We start from the raw sequence: 21,483 nt of genomic DNA on the forward strand, positions 1-21,483 counted from the left end.
ACCTGACCCGCCGAAAGGGCCTAAGGCGGGGGGCGCCAGGGTCCCAGGGCCTTAGGGAAGGACCCCTGGCCGCATGTCGGCCCCAAGTGCAAAGCATTGACACGTCCCGGAGATGAGAGGGGGCGCCCTCCTTCTCTTGCGCCCGGAAGCCCCGCCACTCTGGCCTCGCCCCAGCCTGGCCTCCGACCCCGCTCCCGGTCGCCGCCCCGGGTCCTTGCGCTCCGGAGGGAGGCTGCGGGCACTGGAAAGCCAGGCCGGTGGGCGGGCAAGTCGGGAGGTTCGGGCGGCTTTGGTCTCGGAGCGGAACCCAGGTGGAGGGAGCCGGTGAGTGGAGCCACGGCAAAGCCCTGATGGGAATCGCCGGGCGGGAGCGGGACGCGGCCTTGCTCTGGGGAAACGCGCAGTCGTCCTGGCTCGCGCCTGGACTCACAGGAAGACTCAGGAGGAACCTGGAATTCCCAGGGAACCCTGGATGCAGCCCAGTGTTCTCCGACCCAGCCCTTAGTCCTCGGCGACCGCGAGAGCGTGTCCTCCGGACCAGGACGGTGAGCGCACCTTCCTCTGAGCACAGGGTGGCAGCGCGCCGGCTGATCCTAGACCTGAGATTCTCCACCCAAGTCCGAACGAATTTTCGCCGCATCCGGTACTGGAGACGCAAGTCTCCCTCTTCCCGAATACTGGCATTCTCTCTCCGCTCGCGGCCACTTGTCTATAGTATGTTTCTGTCTTTCATAATCTCAGATCTCCCAAGTTCAGGAGTGCTGAGTAATGCGTGAGGCAGTCGAGGTGTCTGAACACCTGTGGCTGAAACCCACCCCTCCGCGACCAGTTTTCGTCTCCCGTGTTCTGGCAGCCCCAGTATTCGCCCCTTTCACTGCGGTACCCGCGCGCTCGTGAGTGTGTGTGTGTGTGTGTGTGTGTGTGACGCACAGTGTGGTGCCCTATGTGCACACGGAGAGCCATAACTCAAGGTGTGCCAGGGAGAGTAAAGTGGCCACACACGTGCCTCAAATCCGACTCTGGCATGGACTCTTGGGCTGATTCCTGGAGGTCTCTTTCTGGTAGACAAGAAGTATGCAGTAGCCACGGGTGACACCCCCCACTCGCACAATCAATACAAGTGAGTTCGGCTCTCACCAGCCCTGTGCCCGCATGGTGGGTGCGTATATCCCACATCCAACAGTGACCCAAGCAGCCTGCCTGCTTGCCCACTGTGCGTACCCGTTGCAGGGCACCTTGTCACTGAAAGCTCAAATTGGAGTGTGATGGCCGATCGCTCCGGGCAGTGAGGGGTTGGGATCTGCAGGAGCGGTTTGGCTTCTGCGACCTTTTTCTTTTCTGAACCAGCTCGGGGGCCCTCATAATTATTCAAGCCCCGCACATGTGGGTGCCAGCCCCACAGGATTTTCTTCACGAACTCTCTCTTGGCTAGGTCCTTCCTTTCTCAGTACCTTCTCTACCATAGTGAATCTTCGACTATGAGCTGCTAAGTCTACGCATCTGGGGCGGGATCCATTGCAGCTTAGGATAGGCTCCAACTTAGGATATAGCCCCTCAGGGAGGAATGTGTGTGGACACACTTGCGCGGTCGGCGAGGTGACCAAATAATAGCCAGGGCAACTTTCTTAGACACCGGCCTATGAAACCGTGAAAACATTTGCAAAGTCGTATGTGTGTGCGCGCGCGTGTGAACATCTACTTTTGTACTTGTGAGAATGCGTGTACGTCTAAGTGTGCATTTTGGACATTTTTCTGGGTTGAGTTCGTAACTGGTCCTGGGGTCCAAGGACCTGAGAATCTGAAACACGCAGGCTTGTGTTATTTGCCCAAGAAATCCAGTGGTGACGGTGAAGCGGCTGCACTTGGGTACCGCTATCTCACCTACCAAGCCACGGACCTGCTGTGCAGCGGTCACAGGCTCTTTTGCCCCGCAGGGATCCTACTATCTGCCCCGCCCCACTCTCTGGCAATCACCCGGAGTTCTGATGCAGCCGCTCTCAAGATTCTATACCGATCCCCCCGCGACCAACCTCCTCCCCAAGCCAAACACTCCAGATAGAAATATCCCTGGATCATCCAACACTGGCGCTGAGGCGGCCCAGTAAGTCCCTGGAGCGGCGCAGTCAGGCTCCTAGCTCCGGCTCCGCCCCTCCCCCTCCTGTGTCTGCCCCCCCTTCCCCTTCCCAGGAACCAGCGCCCCTGGGGGAGTCCCGGGGGCCGAGTGTGCGTGTCTCTTTAAGAGGCCCCGGGGGGCGCCTCGCGGGCCGCCTGGGGCTGCAGGGGGAGGGCACGGGCGGGGGCGGCTGGCGCCAGGCGGCCGAGGCTCCACAACAAAGCTCCGGCCCCTGTCACTTCGCATCGGCCGGGCCCCGCAGACGGGCGGGGGACGCGCGCTCGGCCGCCCCTCCCCTCTTCCAGGCGGTCTTGGGCCCGGGCGTCGGGCGGGCGAGGGCCTCGGGGCTCGGGCCTGTTGCGCGCGGTCAGTACTCTCCGCCTTTCCCGCAACAACGAAATCGCGGGGGGCGGGGGCAGCCAGGGCCGTTTGGGGCTGCTGTCATGAATCTGGCTGGGCTGTCCGTCGGTCTTTTGGCCCTGTAACTTCCTGCGGTCAAGGAACACTGCTGGGACCTCCCTCGGGTTGATCCTCAAAATCGCAGGGGTTCCTGCGGGAGCCCTCAGTCCGTGTGATTGGGCGTAAATTTGCATGAGCCCGCGTGGAGTGGATGGCGGGGATGCTGAAGGATGTGTGGTCGTGTGGCAGAGGGGACAGACGTGCGTGCAAGACGGCACTGGCGTGATCCTGGAATAACCAAGCGCTTGGGTGCCCTGGGGTATATGAATGTGCCCGGGCTAAGCTTGGGTGGCCTGTGTGGTCCGATGAGTATGACAAGCTTTGGAGGGTGCTCCTCGGTGCGTCCGTCTTGACGTGGTATTTGTGCTTGTGTGTGTGTGTGTGTGTGTGTGTGTGTGTGAGAGAGAGAGAGAGAGAGAGAGAGAGAGAGAGAGAGAGAGAGAGAGAGAGAGAGAGAGAGAGAGAGAGAGAGAGAGAGAACGCGCGTCTGTAGGGGTGAATGAAGACACTGCCGGGATTTGGTTCCCATCCACGGCTTCTTCGCCAGACCCGCGCCTCTAGGAGACTTGGCGCCAGCCATCCCGGTTTAGCGGCCCAGCTGGGCTCCCCTGCGGTCCCGGGTCTGGCCGGGGTGTGGGCCGCGGCCTCGGTGACCCCATCCCGCAGCGGCCCGGCCTGTCCCGTCCACTTAAACAAATTGCGGCTGACAGGCGCGCAGTCTCTCTGGAGCCGCCGCCCGCCCGTCGCCTCCCTCCCGCCCCAATTACCCCGCGCGGAGTCGGGCCAACTGACTGGGATGGGGCGGGGGACGCGGGAAGGGCGGGCGGCTAGACCCCCTTCTAGTCGCGGTGTGGCTGCGGTCTTGTGCCAGCACTGGCTGCGGAACCACTTCCTCTCCTTAGGCCCTGGGAAGTGCCTCCGTAGCCACCGCCTGTGTGGCCCAGGTCCCTTGTCTTTCAGGCCGATGCTAAGGCGAGGCCCAGCCTGCCTGCTATGGGGCGAAATGGATCTGGCTGGCCTTCGAGGGGCGTCGCTCTGCACCTGAGGCATATGAGGCCTGGAATCCAGGCCGCGCCTCCGCTGGACTTTAAGCGACTTCCTCAGAGTTTTGGGGGGTCTTGTTACCCTAGGATCTGCGGATTACTTACTGCTCTGGGCCGCGGTTTCGGGTCACTGGGGTCCGCTTAGGACACAGGGGTCGGCAATAGTGAGGTGCGCGTCTTGAACGTGCGTGGACTAGCAAGGGTATGGGTGTCTGGGATCGCGGGGGCGTGAACCTGCATTCCTCTGAGTGGCTTGAGTGAGCGGGTGAAGCTCAGGAAGGAACCCCTAGGCCCGTGGGACTGAGCCCACCTGAGACAGAGGGGCAGGGCTCGTCAGCTAGCGCTCACCAGGCTCTTGATTCGCTTTCGCTGGCAGCAGGGTAGGGTTCTCTGGAGCAGCTCCGGGGGTAGTACAACACAATCTGGGCTCCAGCTGCGCCGCCTCCGCCCTCCCCACCCTGCGCCGGCCAATGAGCTACCTGGCTGGTCTGGCTCGTCAGCCTCCTGCTTCCAAACACCCTTTTGCCTTTCTGACCTGCAGGTTTCTCTTCGTCTGCTTCAGTTCTATTGCTCCTGATCCCCTCTCCCCTCACCCTTTCCTTTACAGATGAGGACCCTGAAGCCCAGAGATGCAGTAATTCACCCAAGGCCACATGACTACTGGTGGCAGAGTATAAAGGAATCCTGGGACAGTAAAAGAGCAAGCCCAAAGTCACTCCTTAGAAGGTGGTGATGACATTGCTGCCAAGCTACCTTCTTATGCTCATAGGGCAAGGTCACACTGACACTCTAGGATCTCCACCCTCCTCAGGTCTTGCTTTGAACACAAGGATGCTCTTTCCCTTTGTCCCTAGAGCTTCCAGGTCTAGGTCTGCAGGAGAGAGCTGCCTTCCCAGTTATACAGGGGCCCTGATCTGGAAGCTTGAAGGGGTAAGGCATTGGGGTTAGTAGGATGAGTCCTAGATTATGTGGGGGCACAAGACAGGGAGATCTGGTCAGAGTTGGGGCCCCTGTAAGGCTGGGACATTCAAAGCAGCATGGTATAGAGAGGGGTCAGTTGACTCGCTGTGTGACTCTTGGCCTTGGTCAAAGCCTTGCCCTTCTCAGGCTTGTCATCTGCAAAACAGGGACCAAAGAGTATAGTAGTTTACAGATTCTCTGATCTGTAAAAATAAAAGATTAGCATTGAGAAAGCAATCTCAGTTGCTGAATGGTAGTTGCCTGACTTGACTTCTGTATGCCTGCTGAGGAGCTGGCCCTACTATTTGTGTCAGTGTGCCTGAATTTGCCTTGGGACCACTGGCTTTTTTTTTTTTTTCTCTCAACTCAACCCCAATGAGTGCTGTTCCTTTTGACTTGCCACTTCAGCTCCCATCAGCTTCTGAAGGTATTTTCCCTCCATCAGACTGAGTCCATAGTACTTTGCCCACTGTAACAAGTAGTGCTGCGAGAATCAGGGAGATTGCATGGCTTCCTCAAGGTCACCCTGTCCAGCCACAATTAGATTCAAGTTCTGATGACCTTGTAGGTGATGCTATCATAAGGTCTGCTGGGACTGTTGGGGAGCGGGTGGAGACTGCCCTGGAGTTATCTGTAGAGGTAGGAGGCTGACTGCTCCAGGGGGCCAGGGGGCTGTAAGGTCCCCCGCCCTGGGGTCCAGCTCACACTTCAGCTGATTACTGGCTATGGCAGGGTCTATAACCTTCCCAATTAGTCAGGGGCCAGGCCCAGGGCCTTTCTGATAACCTGAGCTCCAGTGGCAGCCGCCATGGGGCCAGCTTATCTGGGCTTTCTGATCCTTCCCCTTCCCCCACATACTCCAAGAGTTGCCCTGACTGCAAGCAGATGAATAACCAGATTGTCCTGCAAGCTCAGCCAGCAAGTCCAGCCCTACACCCACCACTTTCCCTGACTGGAGGAGGCCACGGCTGTTTTGACCCCAGTGGAGGGGAAGGGCTGGGCCAGGGAGGACTCCTGACTCTAAGGTGCTCTGCTGGTTCCCTGCATGGCTGAGAGCTCCTGGCAGCAAGGTCTATGCCCCATCCTCATACCTCAGGGTGGGTACAAAGGGACTCATGCTTCCTAGAACTTCTGTTCCCAGCCCCAGAGAGCCAGGCCACAGACAGTACACACAGGCAGCCTGGTGACATCCTCTTCCCTTTTGACTGAAATGCTACCTTAGCTGGGGATGGAGGCCGTGCCAGGAATGTCAATGTCTCCAGGGCAGCCAAATGGGGACAAGCTACCACTCCTGCAGCAGCTGCCACTGGCTGTGCCCAGGCCTCCTGTGTTTCCACAACACCTCACTCTGGCTCAGGGTTTCTTGCCCCACAGGAGCCCAGGCAGAAGGGACCATCTCCTCGGCCTTCAGAGTCTAGTATGATGCTGGTCTCTTCTCCCCACATGCCCAAGTGATCTCATGGAGGGAACTGAAGATTAAGTCTTTTCTCAGGCACCAGAGGTGGGATGGGGTGTGTAAAGCGGGCAGGCGCCCAGGAGGAGGGTGGGAAGGCCTGCTTGTCTGTGAACCCAACCCTTCTACAGCTGTTCTATTAAACTGCACCTCAAACCACACCTGGCTCAGTGGGTTTCCTTGAATCCTCCAAGGTCTCCCTGGGGTCTCTCAAAATGTGGGCCAGGGAAGAGGGATTGGGACTGGCTTCAATCTCCCTGCTCAACACCTTTTCATTCACCCACATCTTCTCCTTGCCGCCATTCACTTAGGGAGGAGAGAGGGAACACAATCAGGACTTATCATCTGAGGTCCCAGCCAGGTTTCATGGGATACCCACCTTCACCTGGCTGCCCTCCCATCTTCTGACCTTGAAGAGAGGCAGTTCAAAGGTGTCCTGAAGGTAAGGCTAGGGTCTTGGCCAAGCTCTCTTCTCAGTAACCAACACCCATGTCAGGGGCTAGACTTGATGGCCTCCAGCAGGGAGGGTCCAAGCCTGGTGCCCCAGAACTCACTTGCTTTGGTAATAGGCAAGAAGTTTGAAGAATGGACTTAAATTAGGCCCCACCCCAACTCCAGAACGGATTCTCCTCCCCTTGCCTGCCCCTCACTGGCTTCCCCCATGGTAGCACATGTGGGGTACACTGAGAGCTGGGGCACATGGTCAAGCTCACAGTACTCAGTTGAGCATTTGGTGAGGACTCTGACCCCAATAACTCAGGAATGGACACCAATTGCAGCGTGATTTATTGGACAAGACGTGCACTTTTCGACAGGGCCTCAGTAACCACAGTTTCCTTCACTGAACAGCACAGGACCAGGGTAAAAGGGCTTAACGATAAGAAAGATAAATTCTTCCCATGAGTCAATGGGGAAAGCATCCTTCCCTATTACTCTGGGCCTCAGTTCACCCCATCTGGATAGGGAGCTGAGCAAGGGAAGCCGGGGGCAGTGTGTATCATAGCCTGAAATGGGCTGGGCTGAGACTGTCCACTCAGGGCCAAAAGGCCCGGCTGGACTATCCACCCTCTCCCCACCCAGGCCCCAAGATCTGGCCACTGTTCCAGGCCCCCTGTGGGTATGGTTAGAAAATACAAAAGCGGATCCAACGCAGGACGTCATGTGCAAATGGAGAAGGGGACTGAGCTTCTGCAGTCTTTCTTGGCCACAGCCCCCACTGTCGGGAACGGTAGAGGCCAGGATGCGCTGAGGTGCTTTGGAGAAGGGTCTCTTCTCGATCCAGGTAGGATGGGGGACTGTTGTCACTAAGCTTGGGGAAGGTGGCTGATGAAAGAGGAGCAGACCGAAGGACAGGACCAGAGGGGTGCTTCTCCCCGTCCCTCCAGTGGGTGAGTGAGCCGGCCAGTCAGAAGCAGGTTGCTGGTACCTATGGGAAGCCGGTGGGAAAGAGGCTGAGGGGCTGGCTCTCATTGGTGGGAAGCGGAGATCGGTAGCCATCAAAATTTCTGGGGATGCTGCCACTGGTGGAACCTGAGCTGTTACTCAGAGTCTCGATGCTTCCCTCTCGCTGAAGTTCTGCAAGACAGAGAAGAGGGCCAGGCCTGGTTAGAGGAGGAGCAGGGGGTGAAGGTACACCTTGGGTGAGGCTGCTCACCTTGAGGCACCATTCTGGGTCCACTTGCAACCTTCTGCAAGGGAGCTCCCACCTACTCCCCAGAAGGGCCAGGTGGCAGCTCCCGTCACAGAGAGGCTCAGCCAGGGAACCGAGAAGCCCCCTTGGCAGGCAAACTCCAGCTTTAGATCTGGGTCTTTTCTTTCCCTCATTGTGGGGAAGCCTGTTGGGCCATAAGTATGGCCACCCTGATGATCTGACAACACTGCTATTCATGGACCATGGGCCAGTGCCTGCCCACATACTCATGCTCAGCCAGCTCGCTCCTCCAACTCCACAGCATCTGCTTTCCTGGATCTACAGATGAGGAGAAGCCAGGACAGGAGAAGGACTGCAGCTTCCCAGCCTGATCTGTTCCTCTCTCTCCTCTCCTGTCCCACCTGTCCCTGGAGCTTCTGCCCCAGCTTAGCCATTACTTGTTCACTCATTCTCATCCACACACTCTGTCTGCTGGTCAGGCCTTGCTCATCCTTGATACCTTCTGGAAAGTGTCCTGTTTTCCCATAGGAGGGAATGCTTGGCTAGAGGGGAGTCTACTCCCATGGAGAGAGGGTCTCGGCATGCCTGAGTGCTTTCCTTCTCCCTTCATTTCAGCTTCCACATCTCCTAAAGGCCCCTCAGAATGGACATGTTTAGCCAACTTAGAAAGCAGGCAGGAAGCACCTAGCTCCTCTCCTTCCCTGGATCCTGCACATCCATACTGCCATCTTGGATATGGCAGTCTGACCCATTTCACTCAGCTATTGGCACCTTAACTGCCTCACCCACGGCAGGAATGGGACAGGATCCCTGCTTGCTGAATGCAAGGAGAAAGGAAGCACTTTGCTTTCTGCTGATGACCAGGGTCCTGTTCCTTGTCAATCCCTTTCTGTGGGCACACACATGCCTGGACAGTCTCTAGAGTCTTCCTCGAGCTGAGATATGGTGTGCAGCCTAGGCTTCTCCAGGGCACACCAGCCTGTGACTATGGGATCTTGTCCATCCACCTCAGGAGTGCAGACTCTCAAAACAGACACCAGAAAAAACATGGTGTGCCCTACATTACACTCGCCCGGTCTGGCTTGAGACCTTGATCTCTAGCCTGTACCCGCTCCAGGTGCATGGCCCCCACTCCACTCCCGTTCCACTCATGCCAACATATACATGCAGTACAGCTGGCTTTGGTGAGGGAATGTGTGTGCTGTGATCTTCACTCCTGGGCTGGTCATCTCCAGCTGGCCAGGAACATTATAACCACTGACCCCCATGCTCTGGAGGCCACCCCTCACTGCCAAGCACTGAGGCTGCCCAGCAGCAGCAGCCACAGAGTGGAGTAGGGAAAAGGAAGGCAGGTGGGCCAGATGTTGGGGGCCCTTGCACTGCACAGCAATGTGTGGACCTGGGCCTAAGCTGAATGAATGTGCTGGGACACTGCCGTCTCTCAGCAGTTTGCAGGCAGTGGGAGGAGTGGAACTGTGGACATGGGCTGAGGGCCTGGCTGTCTGTGGTTCCTGATCTCCAAGAGACACCAGCTGTTCTGAGGGCCTTGATCCTGGGAAAGTCAAGAGATATCTGGGTGTGAGCAGAAAACAAGGCAGGAAGCCACTGAGTACAATCTCTTCTTCCTTATTCATTCTTCAGCATCGCCCTAATCGGGGTACAGGCTATTACACCACAGAGGGAGAGGATGGAAAAGCGAAAGAGTAGACCCTGGACCTTCTATAGGGAATCTTCAGACTCCAAGAGAGATCCTCCGTTCCCTTCTTTACCCACAAGCAAGCCGAGGAAGTTTGGGGGCAACCTCTGAGGTTACCTCTGGGTTTCCCAGGCCCATGACCTCCGCGTGGCTGTCCTGGCACTAGGGGGCGCTGACAGCAGGGCCAGGAGGACAGGAAAAGAGCATGGCAGGAGCAAGAAAAGCAGGGTCTTCCTTGGGATCTGGACACCAGGCAGGAGGAAGAAAGTCCCAGATGAAGGAGCAGAAAGGGCCACTAGTATGGGGAAGGGTGACCCCTTTTCTGAGCAGAGGGACAGTTCCAACAGTCTTGATGCAAAATGTGACACATTCACACCACCAAGGAAGCTGAGGAAATCAAAGCCCAAGACCAAGCGTGGAACCGCACTGCCCCTTGGTATCTGTCCCCAGCAACACCCTCAGCAGCCTCAGTGACCCCACCACACAAGTCTGAACGGACGCTCCCCACAATCATCATGTGACTACAAAATGAATTTGTTGATCTGAGAGTCAGGTACAGCCTGGGCTGCCCTGCTTATATTTTCTCTTCACTGCTTAGGCCTGGGTAAGAGGGAGATGGGCATGCTTCTCCTTCATCCTCACATCCTGGGGTAACCAAGGCTTTTCTGACTTTGTCTTCTGTATACCTCTCTCTCTGCCACTGCCCTGGTTTGCTTGCACTGCCCACTTGGGATCCTGACCTCCAGACCCCACCCTTGCACCTATTCCCACAGCAAGGCAGAGTGGTTTGTCCACTAACCTCTTCTTGCTTTTCATCTGCTTAAAGACCATCAGCAAACCCTCATGGTCCCCAGAATGAGGTCTAAACTCCCCAGCTCTACCAAACAGTCTTCTGGTCCTGCCTTGTATGCTCTGCCTCCCCAATGTTCCACACTGTTCTATCTGAGGAACCCAAGTAAGGAGCCTGAGTAGACAGTTCTCTAGGCCCCTGTACCTGGGTTCCTGCTACTTCCTCTGACTGAAAAGCCAGCCAGGCTCCCTGGGCCAGAGTGTTTGCTCATTTTCCCAAGCTTTGCATGGGTGTTCACTCCTCTGCAAGCACTTCCTGTTCCCCTGCAGAACCCACCAGCCCCCACCAAGCTCCATGCTAACTCCTAGCCAGGTCCTCCAAAGCTCCCAAGTATGTTCCCCTCCAGGTGCAGCATCCTGGGTCGGGGTGGTGGTGGTGGTGCTCTGTATTCTCCAGCAACAAAACTACAGCCTGGAAAACAGCTTGTGTTCAAAAATCACTTCTGGAATGAATGAATGAATGAATGAATGAATGAATGAATGAATGGTGGAAGGGAAGATGGAGAGCCATTTTCCAGCATAGAGCAATAGGAAAAGAAGCAGGGGCCTGGCTGGTCCTGGGATAGTCTCCCGGGTACTTTCCTATGTGTCTCTGTCAAACCCCTGGTCTCTTCTTCCCACTGAAGAAGGGAGGCATGGACGAGGGGTGTACGCAGGATCCCCCCTTGGAGTCATCCCAGCCGCCCAGCCCTAGGAGCAAGCGGCAAATGGAAACATGTGGCCTTACCTTCCTCCATCCCGAACGCATGCTTTGTTACTGTTGGGTTGCTCACGGACGCTGGGCTGTTGGCATTGTTTTTTTTTTTCCTTTTTTTTTCCCTTTTGAAAAGAAAAGCATTGAGGAATCTTTTTGGAAAAGATATGGACAATGATCGAGAAGTACAGTGATCTCTGCAAGCAGGTGGAGAGGGTGTGAGGAGGCATGGGGGTGTCACACTGGGAAGAGGGCAAGCTCGCAGCGGAATTCTGCAGTCAAGGAGGACAGTGACATGCATGTGTGGACAGCTGGAGACTGACAGGTCTTGGGAGTCCCAGAGATGGAACCGTGTGACCCCTTCAGCACGGGGGTGGGGGAAGAGGAGTCACGCACTGAGCATGAGAACTGTTTGCGGAAGGGCGGAAGATGAGAACCTACGCCCATGCAGTGCCAGATGGGACCCCATGCAGGTAGGTTTCTGGGAGAGGAAGAGGGGAGGGGATGGGCTGCACAGTTTTCAGGGACACCTTGGACCTTCTCACTCTGCAGCCCAGCACGGGCTGCTGCCCTCCTCCCCATGCCCAAGCCCGCCAACTCTGGACAACTCTCCTGCTGTGGAGATGGACTTGTGGAAGAATCCACCGGAAACCTGCTGGGGCCCAGGAAAGCAGGTCGGGGGCTACGTGACTGGAGAAGCACCCCCATCAGCCTCCCCACTATAGGCATAGAGGTTCTGCTATTGGGGAAAGTGGGCTCTAAGAGCGCTCACTCTGCAGCCTCTAAGTGGGGGCAGGGGATGAGGAGTAACCTCCAGGGAAATGCCTGGACCAGACATAAGAAAATCTGATTTCCACCTCACATTCTCCAGGAACTTGGGACTCCCGGGAGGTGGGTACCATATCCCCATCTTGCAGAGAGCAAAACCAAGGATGAAGAGGAAGCCACTGGCCTTGGGTTTTGTTATCATTTGAGGGGGAAGTGGTCCAGGGGAAAGCCACACAACCCCAACAACCCCAGGCACCATTAAGCCTGCCCCCCCCCACACACCCCCACCCCTGGCTATGTCCACTGGTCCCTGCTGCCTCTTACTGGAAAACTGACTTTTGACCCACAGCAGCCCCTCCCTATCATGGGCTGGGATGGGTCTGTCACAGGGGATAGGGACAAGGGGAGAAACAGCAACTAAAAGGGAGGAGCCTCTGCTCTTATGAAAAAAGCAAAAGAATGAGAAAGTTGGATCCTCATATCATTCCCACCACATACACAGCCTGTCAAACTTCCAAAGTATCAGGGGAACTGACAGGGGTGGCTGGACTTGGACAGAAGTGACCCTGATTACCTGGGAATGTATGTGGAGGAAGACACAGGGAAGGTCTGCTCAGTCTGAGGGAGTAGAACTGACTGCCCACAACTGAATATCCCCGCTGGCTGTCACCGTGCAGTGGGGTACCTCACCTCCCAGACACTCCTGGGAGCTATGGGTGCGAGCTGATGAGCAGTGTAGTGCTGGGGACAGATGGCACACCAGCCACATGTGGTGTGTTCCCTTGTTCCCTTGCAAGGGTGTGAACTGCTGAGGGCACAAGGCCTGAGTGAGAGCTGGGGCAAGCTGGGTAGCCCAGGTGGGTGGGAGACCCCGGTAGAAGACCACAAGCTGAAGTTCAACTTTGGCCCTGGTGTTCTTTGGACAGGCCAGTCCTGAGACCCTGGAGGCACTGTGGAGTCTGTCTAGGGCTTTAGAGGGAAGTCTGTTTTTGGGACACCAGAGGGGTCGGTGAGAGCAGTGTTGTGCTTGTTTGGGAAGAGGGTGACTGGGTCCAGGCTCAGGCTCAGCCTTGGGGCAATCCTGGCACTTCCGCCACCACAAAAGGAGCAGCACCTACTGCCTGACCTCTCCAGTTTCCTCCAAGGCTCCAGCCAGCCTTACTCTGTAAGTGAGCGTCAAGATGCTGCTCATTAAAGGGATTAGCAAAGCACTTTTATTGGGCCCTGGATGCAGGCGCACACCCCTGTCCTAAACTAACCACCCACGCTGCCTGGTGGGAGTGGGATTAGATCATGTGGGAGGAGTCGTCCCCGCCCGTGGCCACGCCCACTTCCGGCTGTGCTAGGGTGGTGGGCAGAGGTTAGTGGAAGGTTCTGCCCAGATTAGTTCTGCCCAGGCAGTGTAGGAAGAGACTGAGAGCACAGGCTCTGGCCACCTGCTTCCTGGGAGACTGGGCAAATTACTCAAGTCTCTGTGCCTCAAGGTTCCTGAACATAAGTCTAACAATGTCTGCTTCATAGCCTGGTTGTAAGAATGAAATTAAATAATGCATGTAGAGCACATCACAAAGTGCTTAAAGCTTCCAGTCAGCAAATGTGAGTTACTATTATTGTTGCAATTGAATCAGTCATTGAGATTATCCACAGAACTTCAAGGTCCCTCCCCAGCCTCCTTCCCAAGCAGAGGCCTCTGCCACCCAGGTCCCTACCACCTCAGCCTCCCACTGGATCCTGGGACAGATTATTTTTAATCTAGAAATAGCCCAGGGAGGTAGATGGCAGATATGTGTTTACAGCTTTTCATTTCCCTCCTTGCTTCTTTGCTAACACCCTCTTCCAAGATGGAAAATAAATTTCCAGCCCTGTTGACATGCATTGATTTTTCTCCTGCATCTACCGCCCAGTTCTCCCACATTAGCAGGAGCTGTGGCTGAGACCCTCGCCTGGGGTGGGCTCCATGGAAGCCCAGGGCGGTGGATGGCCACACAGCCCAGAGTAGCCAGCCACACTGCTCTGTCTTGCCAACTGCCTGACTCAGAGGAGTGAGTCAAAACAACCCTTCGGCATAAGGGTTCTTGGGGAGTCAGGTGTGTCTGTGTTTGTACTCCTTTTGTTAAGAAGTTGGAGTTTTCAGCATCTTTCCTTGATATACAGTAAGACGACCAGGGGACCACAGGACTGTAAACAAGTCCTGCAAACTGGTTCAAATGGGGTCCGTCCTAAGCAAGCAATTTTGTCAGGAAGAGTCCTGCAAACAGGGCGGTGTGAATGCATCTCCTGGAGTCTAAGCAGCGTTGGAAGCTTCCTGGGGCTGGAACCTGGAGGGCTGGCCCAGATGCCAGCTAGAAAAGGTGACTCTGGAAGACATGACTTGTCTTATACCAGACTAGGGTCTAGAAACTGCTACTTTCCCTTGGAGAGTGGCTGGGGAGGTGGGGTCCTGTTCAGAGAGACCTAGATGGAGCAGGCTGAGACTGCCTCTAAAACCCTGCCGGTGCTGTCAGAGACCACACTCTGGGCAGGAGCCAGCCTCAGCCCCCAAGGCACTTTTTAGGAGGTTAAAAGTGCAGCAGTTAAAGGAGGCAGCCTACAGGGAGGCCTCGCTTTTCTCACACTCAGCATACCCACTTCTGAGCTGCCTGGCTCTCCTCCACCTTTCCTGCTCATGTGCCTCTCTGGGCTTCCCCCTCAGGAATCTCCCTCAGGCCTCGAAACTTATAGAGACTCCAACAGATTAGGGGTTCTCTTTGTCCACTCCCAGGAGGTCTTGGGAGGCTGGGGCTGAGGCTAGAGGAGTCTGAGACAGGCGTCACCTTTCTCCTCCAGCCGGGGCTTTTGCTCCCTTGCCAGGCATGCTTGAGGAAGGAAGGTGGCAGCTTCTGGAAGCTGATGTGAGGTTGAAAAGGCTCCTCCTATTGTGATCATAGGAATTTTGGTTTGGGCTGCTGGAACCAGAGAGCAGATGAGAGGCAGGGCTGGCTCTGGCCTCCGCTCTCTTGGGCTTAACACCTGTGTCTGAGTCTAGACCCCTGGCCAGCTGATGCCACACACTTCTGGTGTCTGACCACATACACAGCCTAGCACTCCTGAGTACTCTCGACAGCTGCCTAAGGGCCGCAGCCTGGGTCCTTCTTCAGGGCTGGAGTCTCTTTCAACCCACGGGGCTCCCAAGTATCCTCTGTATTTCTCCTTGCCCAGCTTTTGTTCATGACTCCTTCAGGTACTGTGGCCCAGAACATCATGACAGAATGCAGTCGGGACTCCAGAGCCTATCCTGCCACCCCTGCCTTCAACATCAGCTGCTTTCGGCTTGGGCATCTGGGAACTGCTTCCCTTGGCCACAGGGGCCATGTTTAGCAGGGTTTCAGGGAAGACTTCAGATGCTTCTGGGCATCCATGACCCTAGAAGGTAAAAGTGGTGATCTCCACCAGGAAAGGATGATGAAGAAACTGTGGGATGGGCAAACGAGGGCCTCTCTGTGCCTTAGCTTCTGCCCAGAGAAACTGGGCAAAAGGTGCCTCTCCTTCTTCCCCATCCCCTCTGCCTCTAAGAGCCGAAGAGGAAAGGTTCTCAGGCTCCTAGGAACTCTCTTCACGGCAGTAGTCCAATGTAGCATTAAACACCAGGAAGCAGGGGCTTGGAGGTAGGCTAGATCTTCAAATCCCTGGCAGGCCCATTAGGGACAGGGGCACTATGACAGGAGATGTGGGAATATGGGGCAATAAAAGTAGCAAAGAGTGGGAGGCCTGAAGAGTAAGGACTCAGGAGACTGAGGAGGGAGGCCACCCTGAGTCCTGCCCCATGTTCACCAGGCCTGTCCTTTATGGCCCCTATGCCGTCTCTGCTAGAGCTGCCACTGTGTGTGTGTGTGTGTTTGTGTGTGTGTGTGTGTGTGTGTGTGTGTAGGTGGGGGCAGGGCACCAGAGTTCCAGGCAAAGCCCTGGATTCTCCTTCACAGCCTTTGAAGCACTGGCCTGGTTAGGGACTGGCACCTTTTCCCAGGTCCCCTCCCTACAACAGCCAGGCTGCCATATCAATCCTAGGCAGGAAAAAACTTGAACTGGAAGGGCTTGTCACAGCCCACTCCCAGGAAACCCATGCCACCCAAGCCTCCCTAAGTCTCAGCTTCAAAGGAGGCAGTAGAAAGATCACCTGTCCAGACTACCTTGATTGGTACCCTATCCCCTGTGACCTTTCAGAGCCCATCACATTAGTACTCTTAAGTCCTGGCCAAGGCAGAGTAGATCCTGTTGTAGCCTATTATATGTGGGGACAATAACAGCTAAGCTGACCCCACTCACACCTGCAGGTCTGAGGTGTCTGAAGACTGGCTGAAGCCAGGCCTCAAGTCAATGAGATGCAGGAGAAGCCCTGCAGAGGTCCCTGTGGATGGTCAGGAGAAGGGCTGTGGCAGGAGGCTGAGACATGCTCTGGCCCCAGTGCTGTCACAGATGTGCTGAAGGACCTGGTCAAATCACTCTGCTTCTCATCTGCTTCGGCATCTGTTGACGGGGAGGATGTGCTCTAGGGACCTCACTGGGTGTGTGCGCCTCTAATGAGAAAACAGCGGGATGTGGCGCTAAGAGGCACATGCATTAGACACCACTGGTTAGAAGACTGTCCAGCAGTGGAGGCCTCTGCAGCAGCACAGGGGGGAGTTGAAGTGTCTTTTCTAGTTCCAGGTCCTTAACACAATACTGGGGACAGAGCCTCAGCCATTTAAGGCTCACTGAGAGCAGCACAGCAAATGGGTTCAGCAAATGTCCAGCATCTTGACATGACTTCTTTGTATTGGGTGCTAATGAGGGGCCGGGAGGAGTCTTAGACACTGGCATTCATGCCCACTCCCTATGGTTTGGAAGAGGAGACAGAGTTTGGAAAATCTCCCTGGGAACCAGGTGCCTGGCAACTGGCTTTGACCTGCCTGTCCCCTGAAGTCCAGCCACAAAGCTTGGAAACTCCCACCCCAGCTCCCAGGCAGGAGACCTCCCGAGCTAGCCCACAGCCCTATGAGATATCACAGGGCCTGCAGGCCGCAGGAGAGACACTGCGCTTTGAACGTTGCTGGCCGGCGGGGCCAGAGCCACATCTGGTTCTCATTCAAATGTCCAAACGTAATTAAATTCTCTACGACGCAGCGGAAGAGCTTGGTAAGATGTGGCTTTCCCCCTTTTCCAACAAGGTTAAGAAATCACAGCCCCTCATTCCGCTGGCAGACTCACTCTCTTCCCTGCCACTGGTTTGTCCTGTTTTGTGCTCTTATCTGTTTTTTAGAGCTCATGGGGCTGGGGCCAGCGTGGGACAGGCAGAGGCCCCCGCCCTGCCCCACTCACCCACCTGAGAGAATTACCAGCTGAGGCAAAGCTGCAGCTCTTGGCTGAGCCAAGTCAGCACACTAAGGGTGGGTTGGGTGAGGAAGGGTGCTGCCCCCACTTGAAAGGGTCTCCTCCAGCCCTGAGGAGACAGTCACCACCTCGGGGCTCACCTCAGTGATACCAGTTTCCTTCCACTGCTGAGATAATGGGGAGTCTTGTACCCCACCAAAGGGCCTCCCTTCCTCATAGCTCCTCATAACAGGAAGCCCTTGAGAGTTATGATTCTGGAGACTTTGGGACAAGGAGCCCCCTGTGCCCTGGCCTGACCCCATTGCCCGGGGCAGGGTGAGGTAATTCCTCCAAACTTCTTACTTTTTATCTTGTGGCCTCAAGACTGCTGCATAGACGGCCACCACCCCTGCTCACCCACCCCATATAGGGAGGAGGAACCATTCATCCACAGACAAGGACAAGAGTGGCATCGGAGCCCTCTCAAGGACTCCCTAGGACTCAGTGTCTCAAGAAAGCTTGTCATTTCTGACCTGCGAGGACTCTGAACAGGTGAAGGCACAGCAGGGTCCAAGGTTCAGTTCTTCCTGACAAGGAGGGTGTCCTGTCAATTGGAAGGACACTTGCTAACCGCTGACCACAGCTTCAGTGCCTCCCTATCTGCCTCTCCTCGGCCTCCTGCTCAGGACTTCCACAAGGTCAAGCAGAATGTTCCCGAGTGTCTTCAGTTTATGCTTTCTTTTTACTTAGGGATTTATGACTTTCATGGTAATGGGTTCCATTCTATTTCCTCTATGCCTATTTTTCTAATCACTGTGGTGTAGGCTTTATGAGTGTTTCTTAATAAGTGGGGGGATTTTTTCTTTTAAAACAAACTGTCTTGTGAGTTAATGACTTATTGTGGGTGTGGGCTGAACAAGGTGGGGGCAGGGCAGAATATTCTAGATTCAATAAAGCTGTGCTGAGGTCTCTTTAAGATGCCTGTGTTAGAGTACTTGCTGCTCACAAACATTCCTACCAGAGAACAGGAACTACATAGAGGCACACATGGCATTCATGTGCCAAGGAATGCTTACCCAGGGAAAGAGCACGTGTGCATGCATGTGTGCATGCGCACACACACACACACAAAGAGCTGACGAGAATCAATAATGCTGGTTTCACTGACCTGGCTTTAAACATAAAGAGTTTTTAAATAATTGTATCGAAATATGAAAGTTTAGTAATGGGTTTAACTGGTGGCATTTAGTGTCACTGCCATGTGTCTGGGAGCCTTTACATTAGTGAATAAGGTTTTATGGACCCAACCCACTTCTTGGTCCAGCTGTCCTAGGCCAAAGCTAGCAAGAGGAATGGACTCCGGCAAGGTATCTGACCTCTGGAGGGCCCCAACCTGTGCTGTGGAGCCCACAGGTGGCAGTAGGGAGAGAGCGGCGATCAGGGCGAGCCGCTGCCCTGCCGCCTGCCCAGATGAAAGCGGCTGGGCGGGTGCCGGGCTTGCCTTTGTGCTGCTTTCGCAGACTGGCTGCTGGTGCCGGGGTGCTATTCATTATTCAATTCAGCTAGCTCAGACGAGCCTTTCCATTTGCTCCTCCAGGAGGAATAACAAATCTAGAAATGCAATTCCACTTTGGTGTATTAAGATATTGATTTGCCTGTCGAGTAGAAGTGCATTTGTTCCGTCAGCCCTCCCGTGGGTAGGAAGGGGTTAACCAAATGTTTATCACGAGGCTGGCTTCAGAGTTGAAAGTAATGTGATCAGTAATGAATTTTGTGTTACATTAGGTTGTATAAATGGACAGACAAGCGCAGACAACAAGTGGCCAGGAGTCGGGGCTAATCTAATGATGTAAAAATAGAGACAGCACCAATTATACCAGGGGCCAGCTCCAGGCTCCTGCAGGGACTGCAAATGAATAGGTACAAATCAAATTACTCACTAATAGACGCACTACAAGAGGGGCAGTCAATGGTAAATGCATTAGAGCCTAGTGACCTCTCTGCTCTGCACAGCAGAGTCCGAAAATTTGACTTCCATCTTCAGAGTGGGGGGCAGGGAGTGGCCTTCTCAAAGAAACTCTTGTTGGGTGAAGGATGACAGCTACTCCCCATCCCAAACCAGTCCCTTGCAGAAGGCACCTCCTGTCTGAGCTGACCTCTTGCCCTCACTCCAGTGCCCCCAGAAGCCCACAGTGGGTAAGAGGGCACCCACTTGAGGGACAGAGAGCAGTAGGATGAAGCCCTCCATAGAGTCAAAGGCAGGTTACATACCAAAACACTTCACAGCCATGTGTCTCTCAGGGGTGATGTTTTTTACTGCTACGTCAAGGGCTGTGTCTGTATTGAAAATAAAATATTTCTTTAAGGAGGATCACACCATGGACCTTTAAGAGCACAGGTCGAGTAGATATCAAAATCAGGTTTGACCACTGAGCACTTCGCAGGTGGTTTCACGCTCTGTTCCAAGGCACAGCACTTCCGGGCTTTACAGACTTCTCAGTAGTCTAAACTGCTTCATCCTTCCCTCGCTTCCTCCTCCCAAGTCATGTCAACCAAGTTCTGTATTCCGCCTGTGGCACAAGGCTGGAGCAGGGAAGGAGGTGGGGGCAAAGCTGGCCTCTTGGGTGGGCCTCAGGTTTTCTTCCTCCTTTTGGATTCCATGGACTTAGGAATCAGGCCTGAAGTTCGAAGCTGCTTGGCAGTGTGGCTGGGCTGCTTAGAGGAAGGATCACGGAGACATGCTCAAGTGCATTAACGGTGTGCTCATATTTAGCTCTCAGTGGCTTGGGGATGAATAAAGTATGAAACCAAAGATGCACCAAGCCTTCCAAGGACCAGGCCCTGCTAGATGGAAGTGGGACCCCTGGGAGGCTTGGCCTATATTCCCCCAATGCACCCAAAGGACAGCACCAAACAGTAACACAAATCAAAGCTGAGAAGGCACGCTGGTCCCGGCCAGCTGGGATCTAGAGAGGAGTGGATGGTGCCAGTAAAATGAGCACAGGGGGAACAGAATGGAAAGAACTCAGCCTGAACCAATGGAGTGACTGGGTGGTTCTCCTGAAACTCCATTAAGTGCGCAGAGGGATGGAACCGCAAGCCATGGAGTTACACTACATAAGACGCATGTGACAGGTCTGGGCAGCCTGGCACACGGGGATTCTGTCAGCAAACTTAAAATATGTCTTAGGCAGTGGGTGTGCAGGTCCCTGGGGACAGAAAAGGGAGCAGAAATCTCCAAAAGTCAGAGGTAGGGCAGTGGTTTCTGGTGTGGGCACTCTAAAATGTCCTCTGTTACATGCAATCAGGCTTCCATGTGGCCTGGCCTTCTTGTTCTCCCTCTTGAGTCTAAGAGCCAAGGCGCTGGTTTCTGAGAGGTCATTTCCAACTTTGCTTTCTGTGTGCCTGTGTGCCCTCCCCGCCTCCCAGCCATGGCACCTGGGGGCTGGTCTGCATGCATCCCACCACCTTCTGAGAAGGTGAGGGCAGAAGGAAAAGGTGGGCATTTAACCAGCCATGCGATGCTCCACTTTGTTCACACCTCACAGAAGGGCCAATGATTAAAGGTGAATTCTCTGGCAGAGGAGGAGGTACCCAGAAAAATCCTCCTTTTGGTTAACCATTTACCTGTGTAGGGCCCTTGCTCTGGGGTCTGACAGCCTCCCCCACTGGCTGTCCAAGCCTCTACATTTTCTCAGTCACTCTCACTTCCATGTTGCGGTAACACCTGGAAAGGAGACTCTGAAGGGTCACCAAGGAGGTCACACTAGCACTTCCTTCTTGTTGACAAGTATCAGTGCACCTTGGTAAGGGGTTGAAATAGGCTTTTGGGAACTAGGAAATGTGCAAGGAGCTTCTCAGCGCTCCAGGCCCTTTACAGGTTCTGCACCTGGCAGCAGCTTCCAGAGGACAGAAGAGAGGGGGTGGGGAAAGAGAGCTGGCATGAGAGCTGAGACCTGGCCTGAAACTAACCAGTATGTCTTTTAAGCAAACTGGCTCTTCCCATTGCTTTGCCTGGCTTTCATTTACCTCTCAGAGGCCACAAAAACCCGTCTAGTCATTCAACAAACATTAACTGAGTCTCGGCTTGGCTCTTGTCCCATTGCTGGATGCCGGGCTCAGCTTCCAGGCGGTGGTTAAAGGTAACAGAGATGACTCAGACAGGGCCCAGGGAGCCGGAATTGGGTCAAGACAAAACTCACATCACTATAGGTGAGGGAGGGGCTGAAGGGACCGCGAGAGCTGGCCCTTTCCCCAGTGGCACACAGAAGGAACCTGCCGTTGGTAGTTAATGGAAAAGGCAACAAATGCTACTTGCCCGTGGCTGAGTGTCCCGTGAGCAAGTAGTACAGACATGAAGAGGGACACACGGTCGGGGAAGGCATCACAGAGGAGGGGTCTAAAGAGGTCAGTGGGCAGAGGTGGAGGGCAGTGGTCACTTCAGGGGGGACCGACATGCCAGCAGATGGGGG

The 21,483-nt window shown here is 55.0% G+C and overlaps 1 protein-coding gene and 1 long non-coding RNA gene across 4 annotated transcripts in view; one reads left to right on the forward strand and one right to left on the reverse strand.

Moving 5' to 3' along the window:
* The first annotated feature begins 59 nt into the window (after positions 1 to 59).
* On the forward strand, positions 60 to 7,243 carry LOC306656373. Of its 3 annotated transcripts, none has more exons than XR_013762482.1 (4): positions 60 to 2,479; positions 4,223 to 4,545; positions 6,340 to 6,470; positions 7,109 to 7,243. It is a non-coding gene; the product is annotated as an uncharacterized lncRNA (long non-coding RNA). The 3 variants fall into 3 exon arrangements; XR_013762484.1 differs by having other exon boundaries at positions 60 to 1,120; XR_013762483.1 differs by lacking the exon at positions 4,223 to 4,545.
* The window catches only part of BCAS3 (BCAS3 microtubule associated cell migration factor), a 568,797-nt gene continuing 554,110 nt past the window's right edge, over positions 6,797 to 21,483 (reverse strand). Inside the window, 4 exon segments of the mRNA XM_079131371.1 lie at positions 6,797 to 7,603; positions 10,952 to 11,043; positions 19,283 to 19,285; positions 19,287 to 19,348. Coding sequence (XP_078987497.1) covers positions 7,567 to 7,603; positions 10,952 to 11,043; positions 19,283 to 19,285; positions 19,287 to 19,348 — 194 coding nt within the window. The 3' untranslated portion in view covers positions 6,797 to 7,566.

Source organism: Sciurus vulgaris (genome assembly GCF_902686455.1).
Source record: "Sciurus vulgaris genome assembly, chromosome: 3".
Lineage (NCBI taxonomy): Eukaryota > Metazoa > Chordata > Mammalia > Rodentia > Sciuridae > Sciurus > Sciurus vulgaris.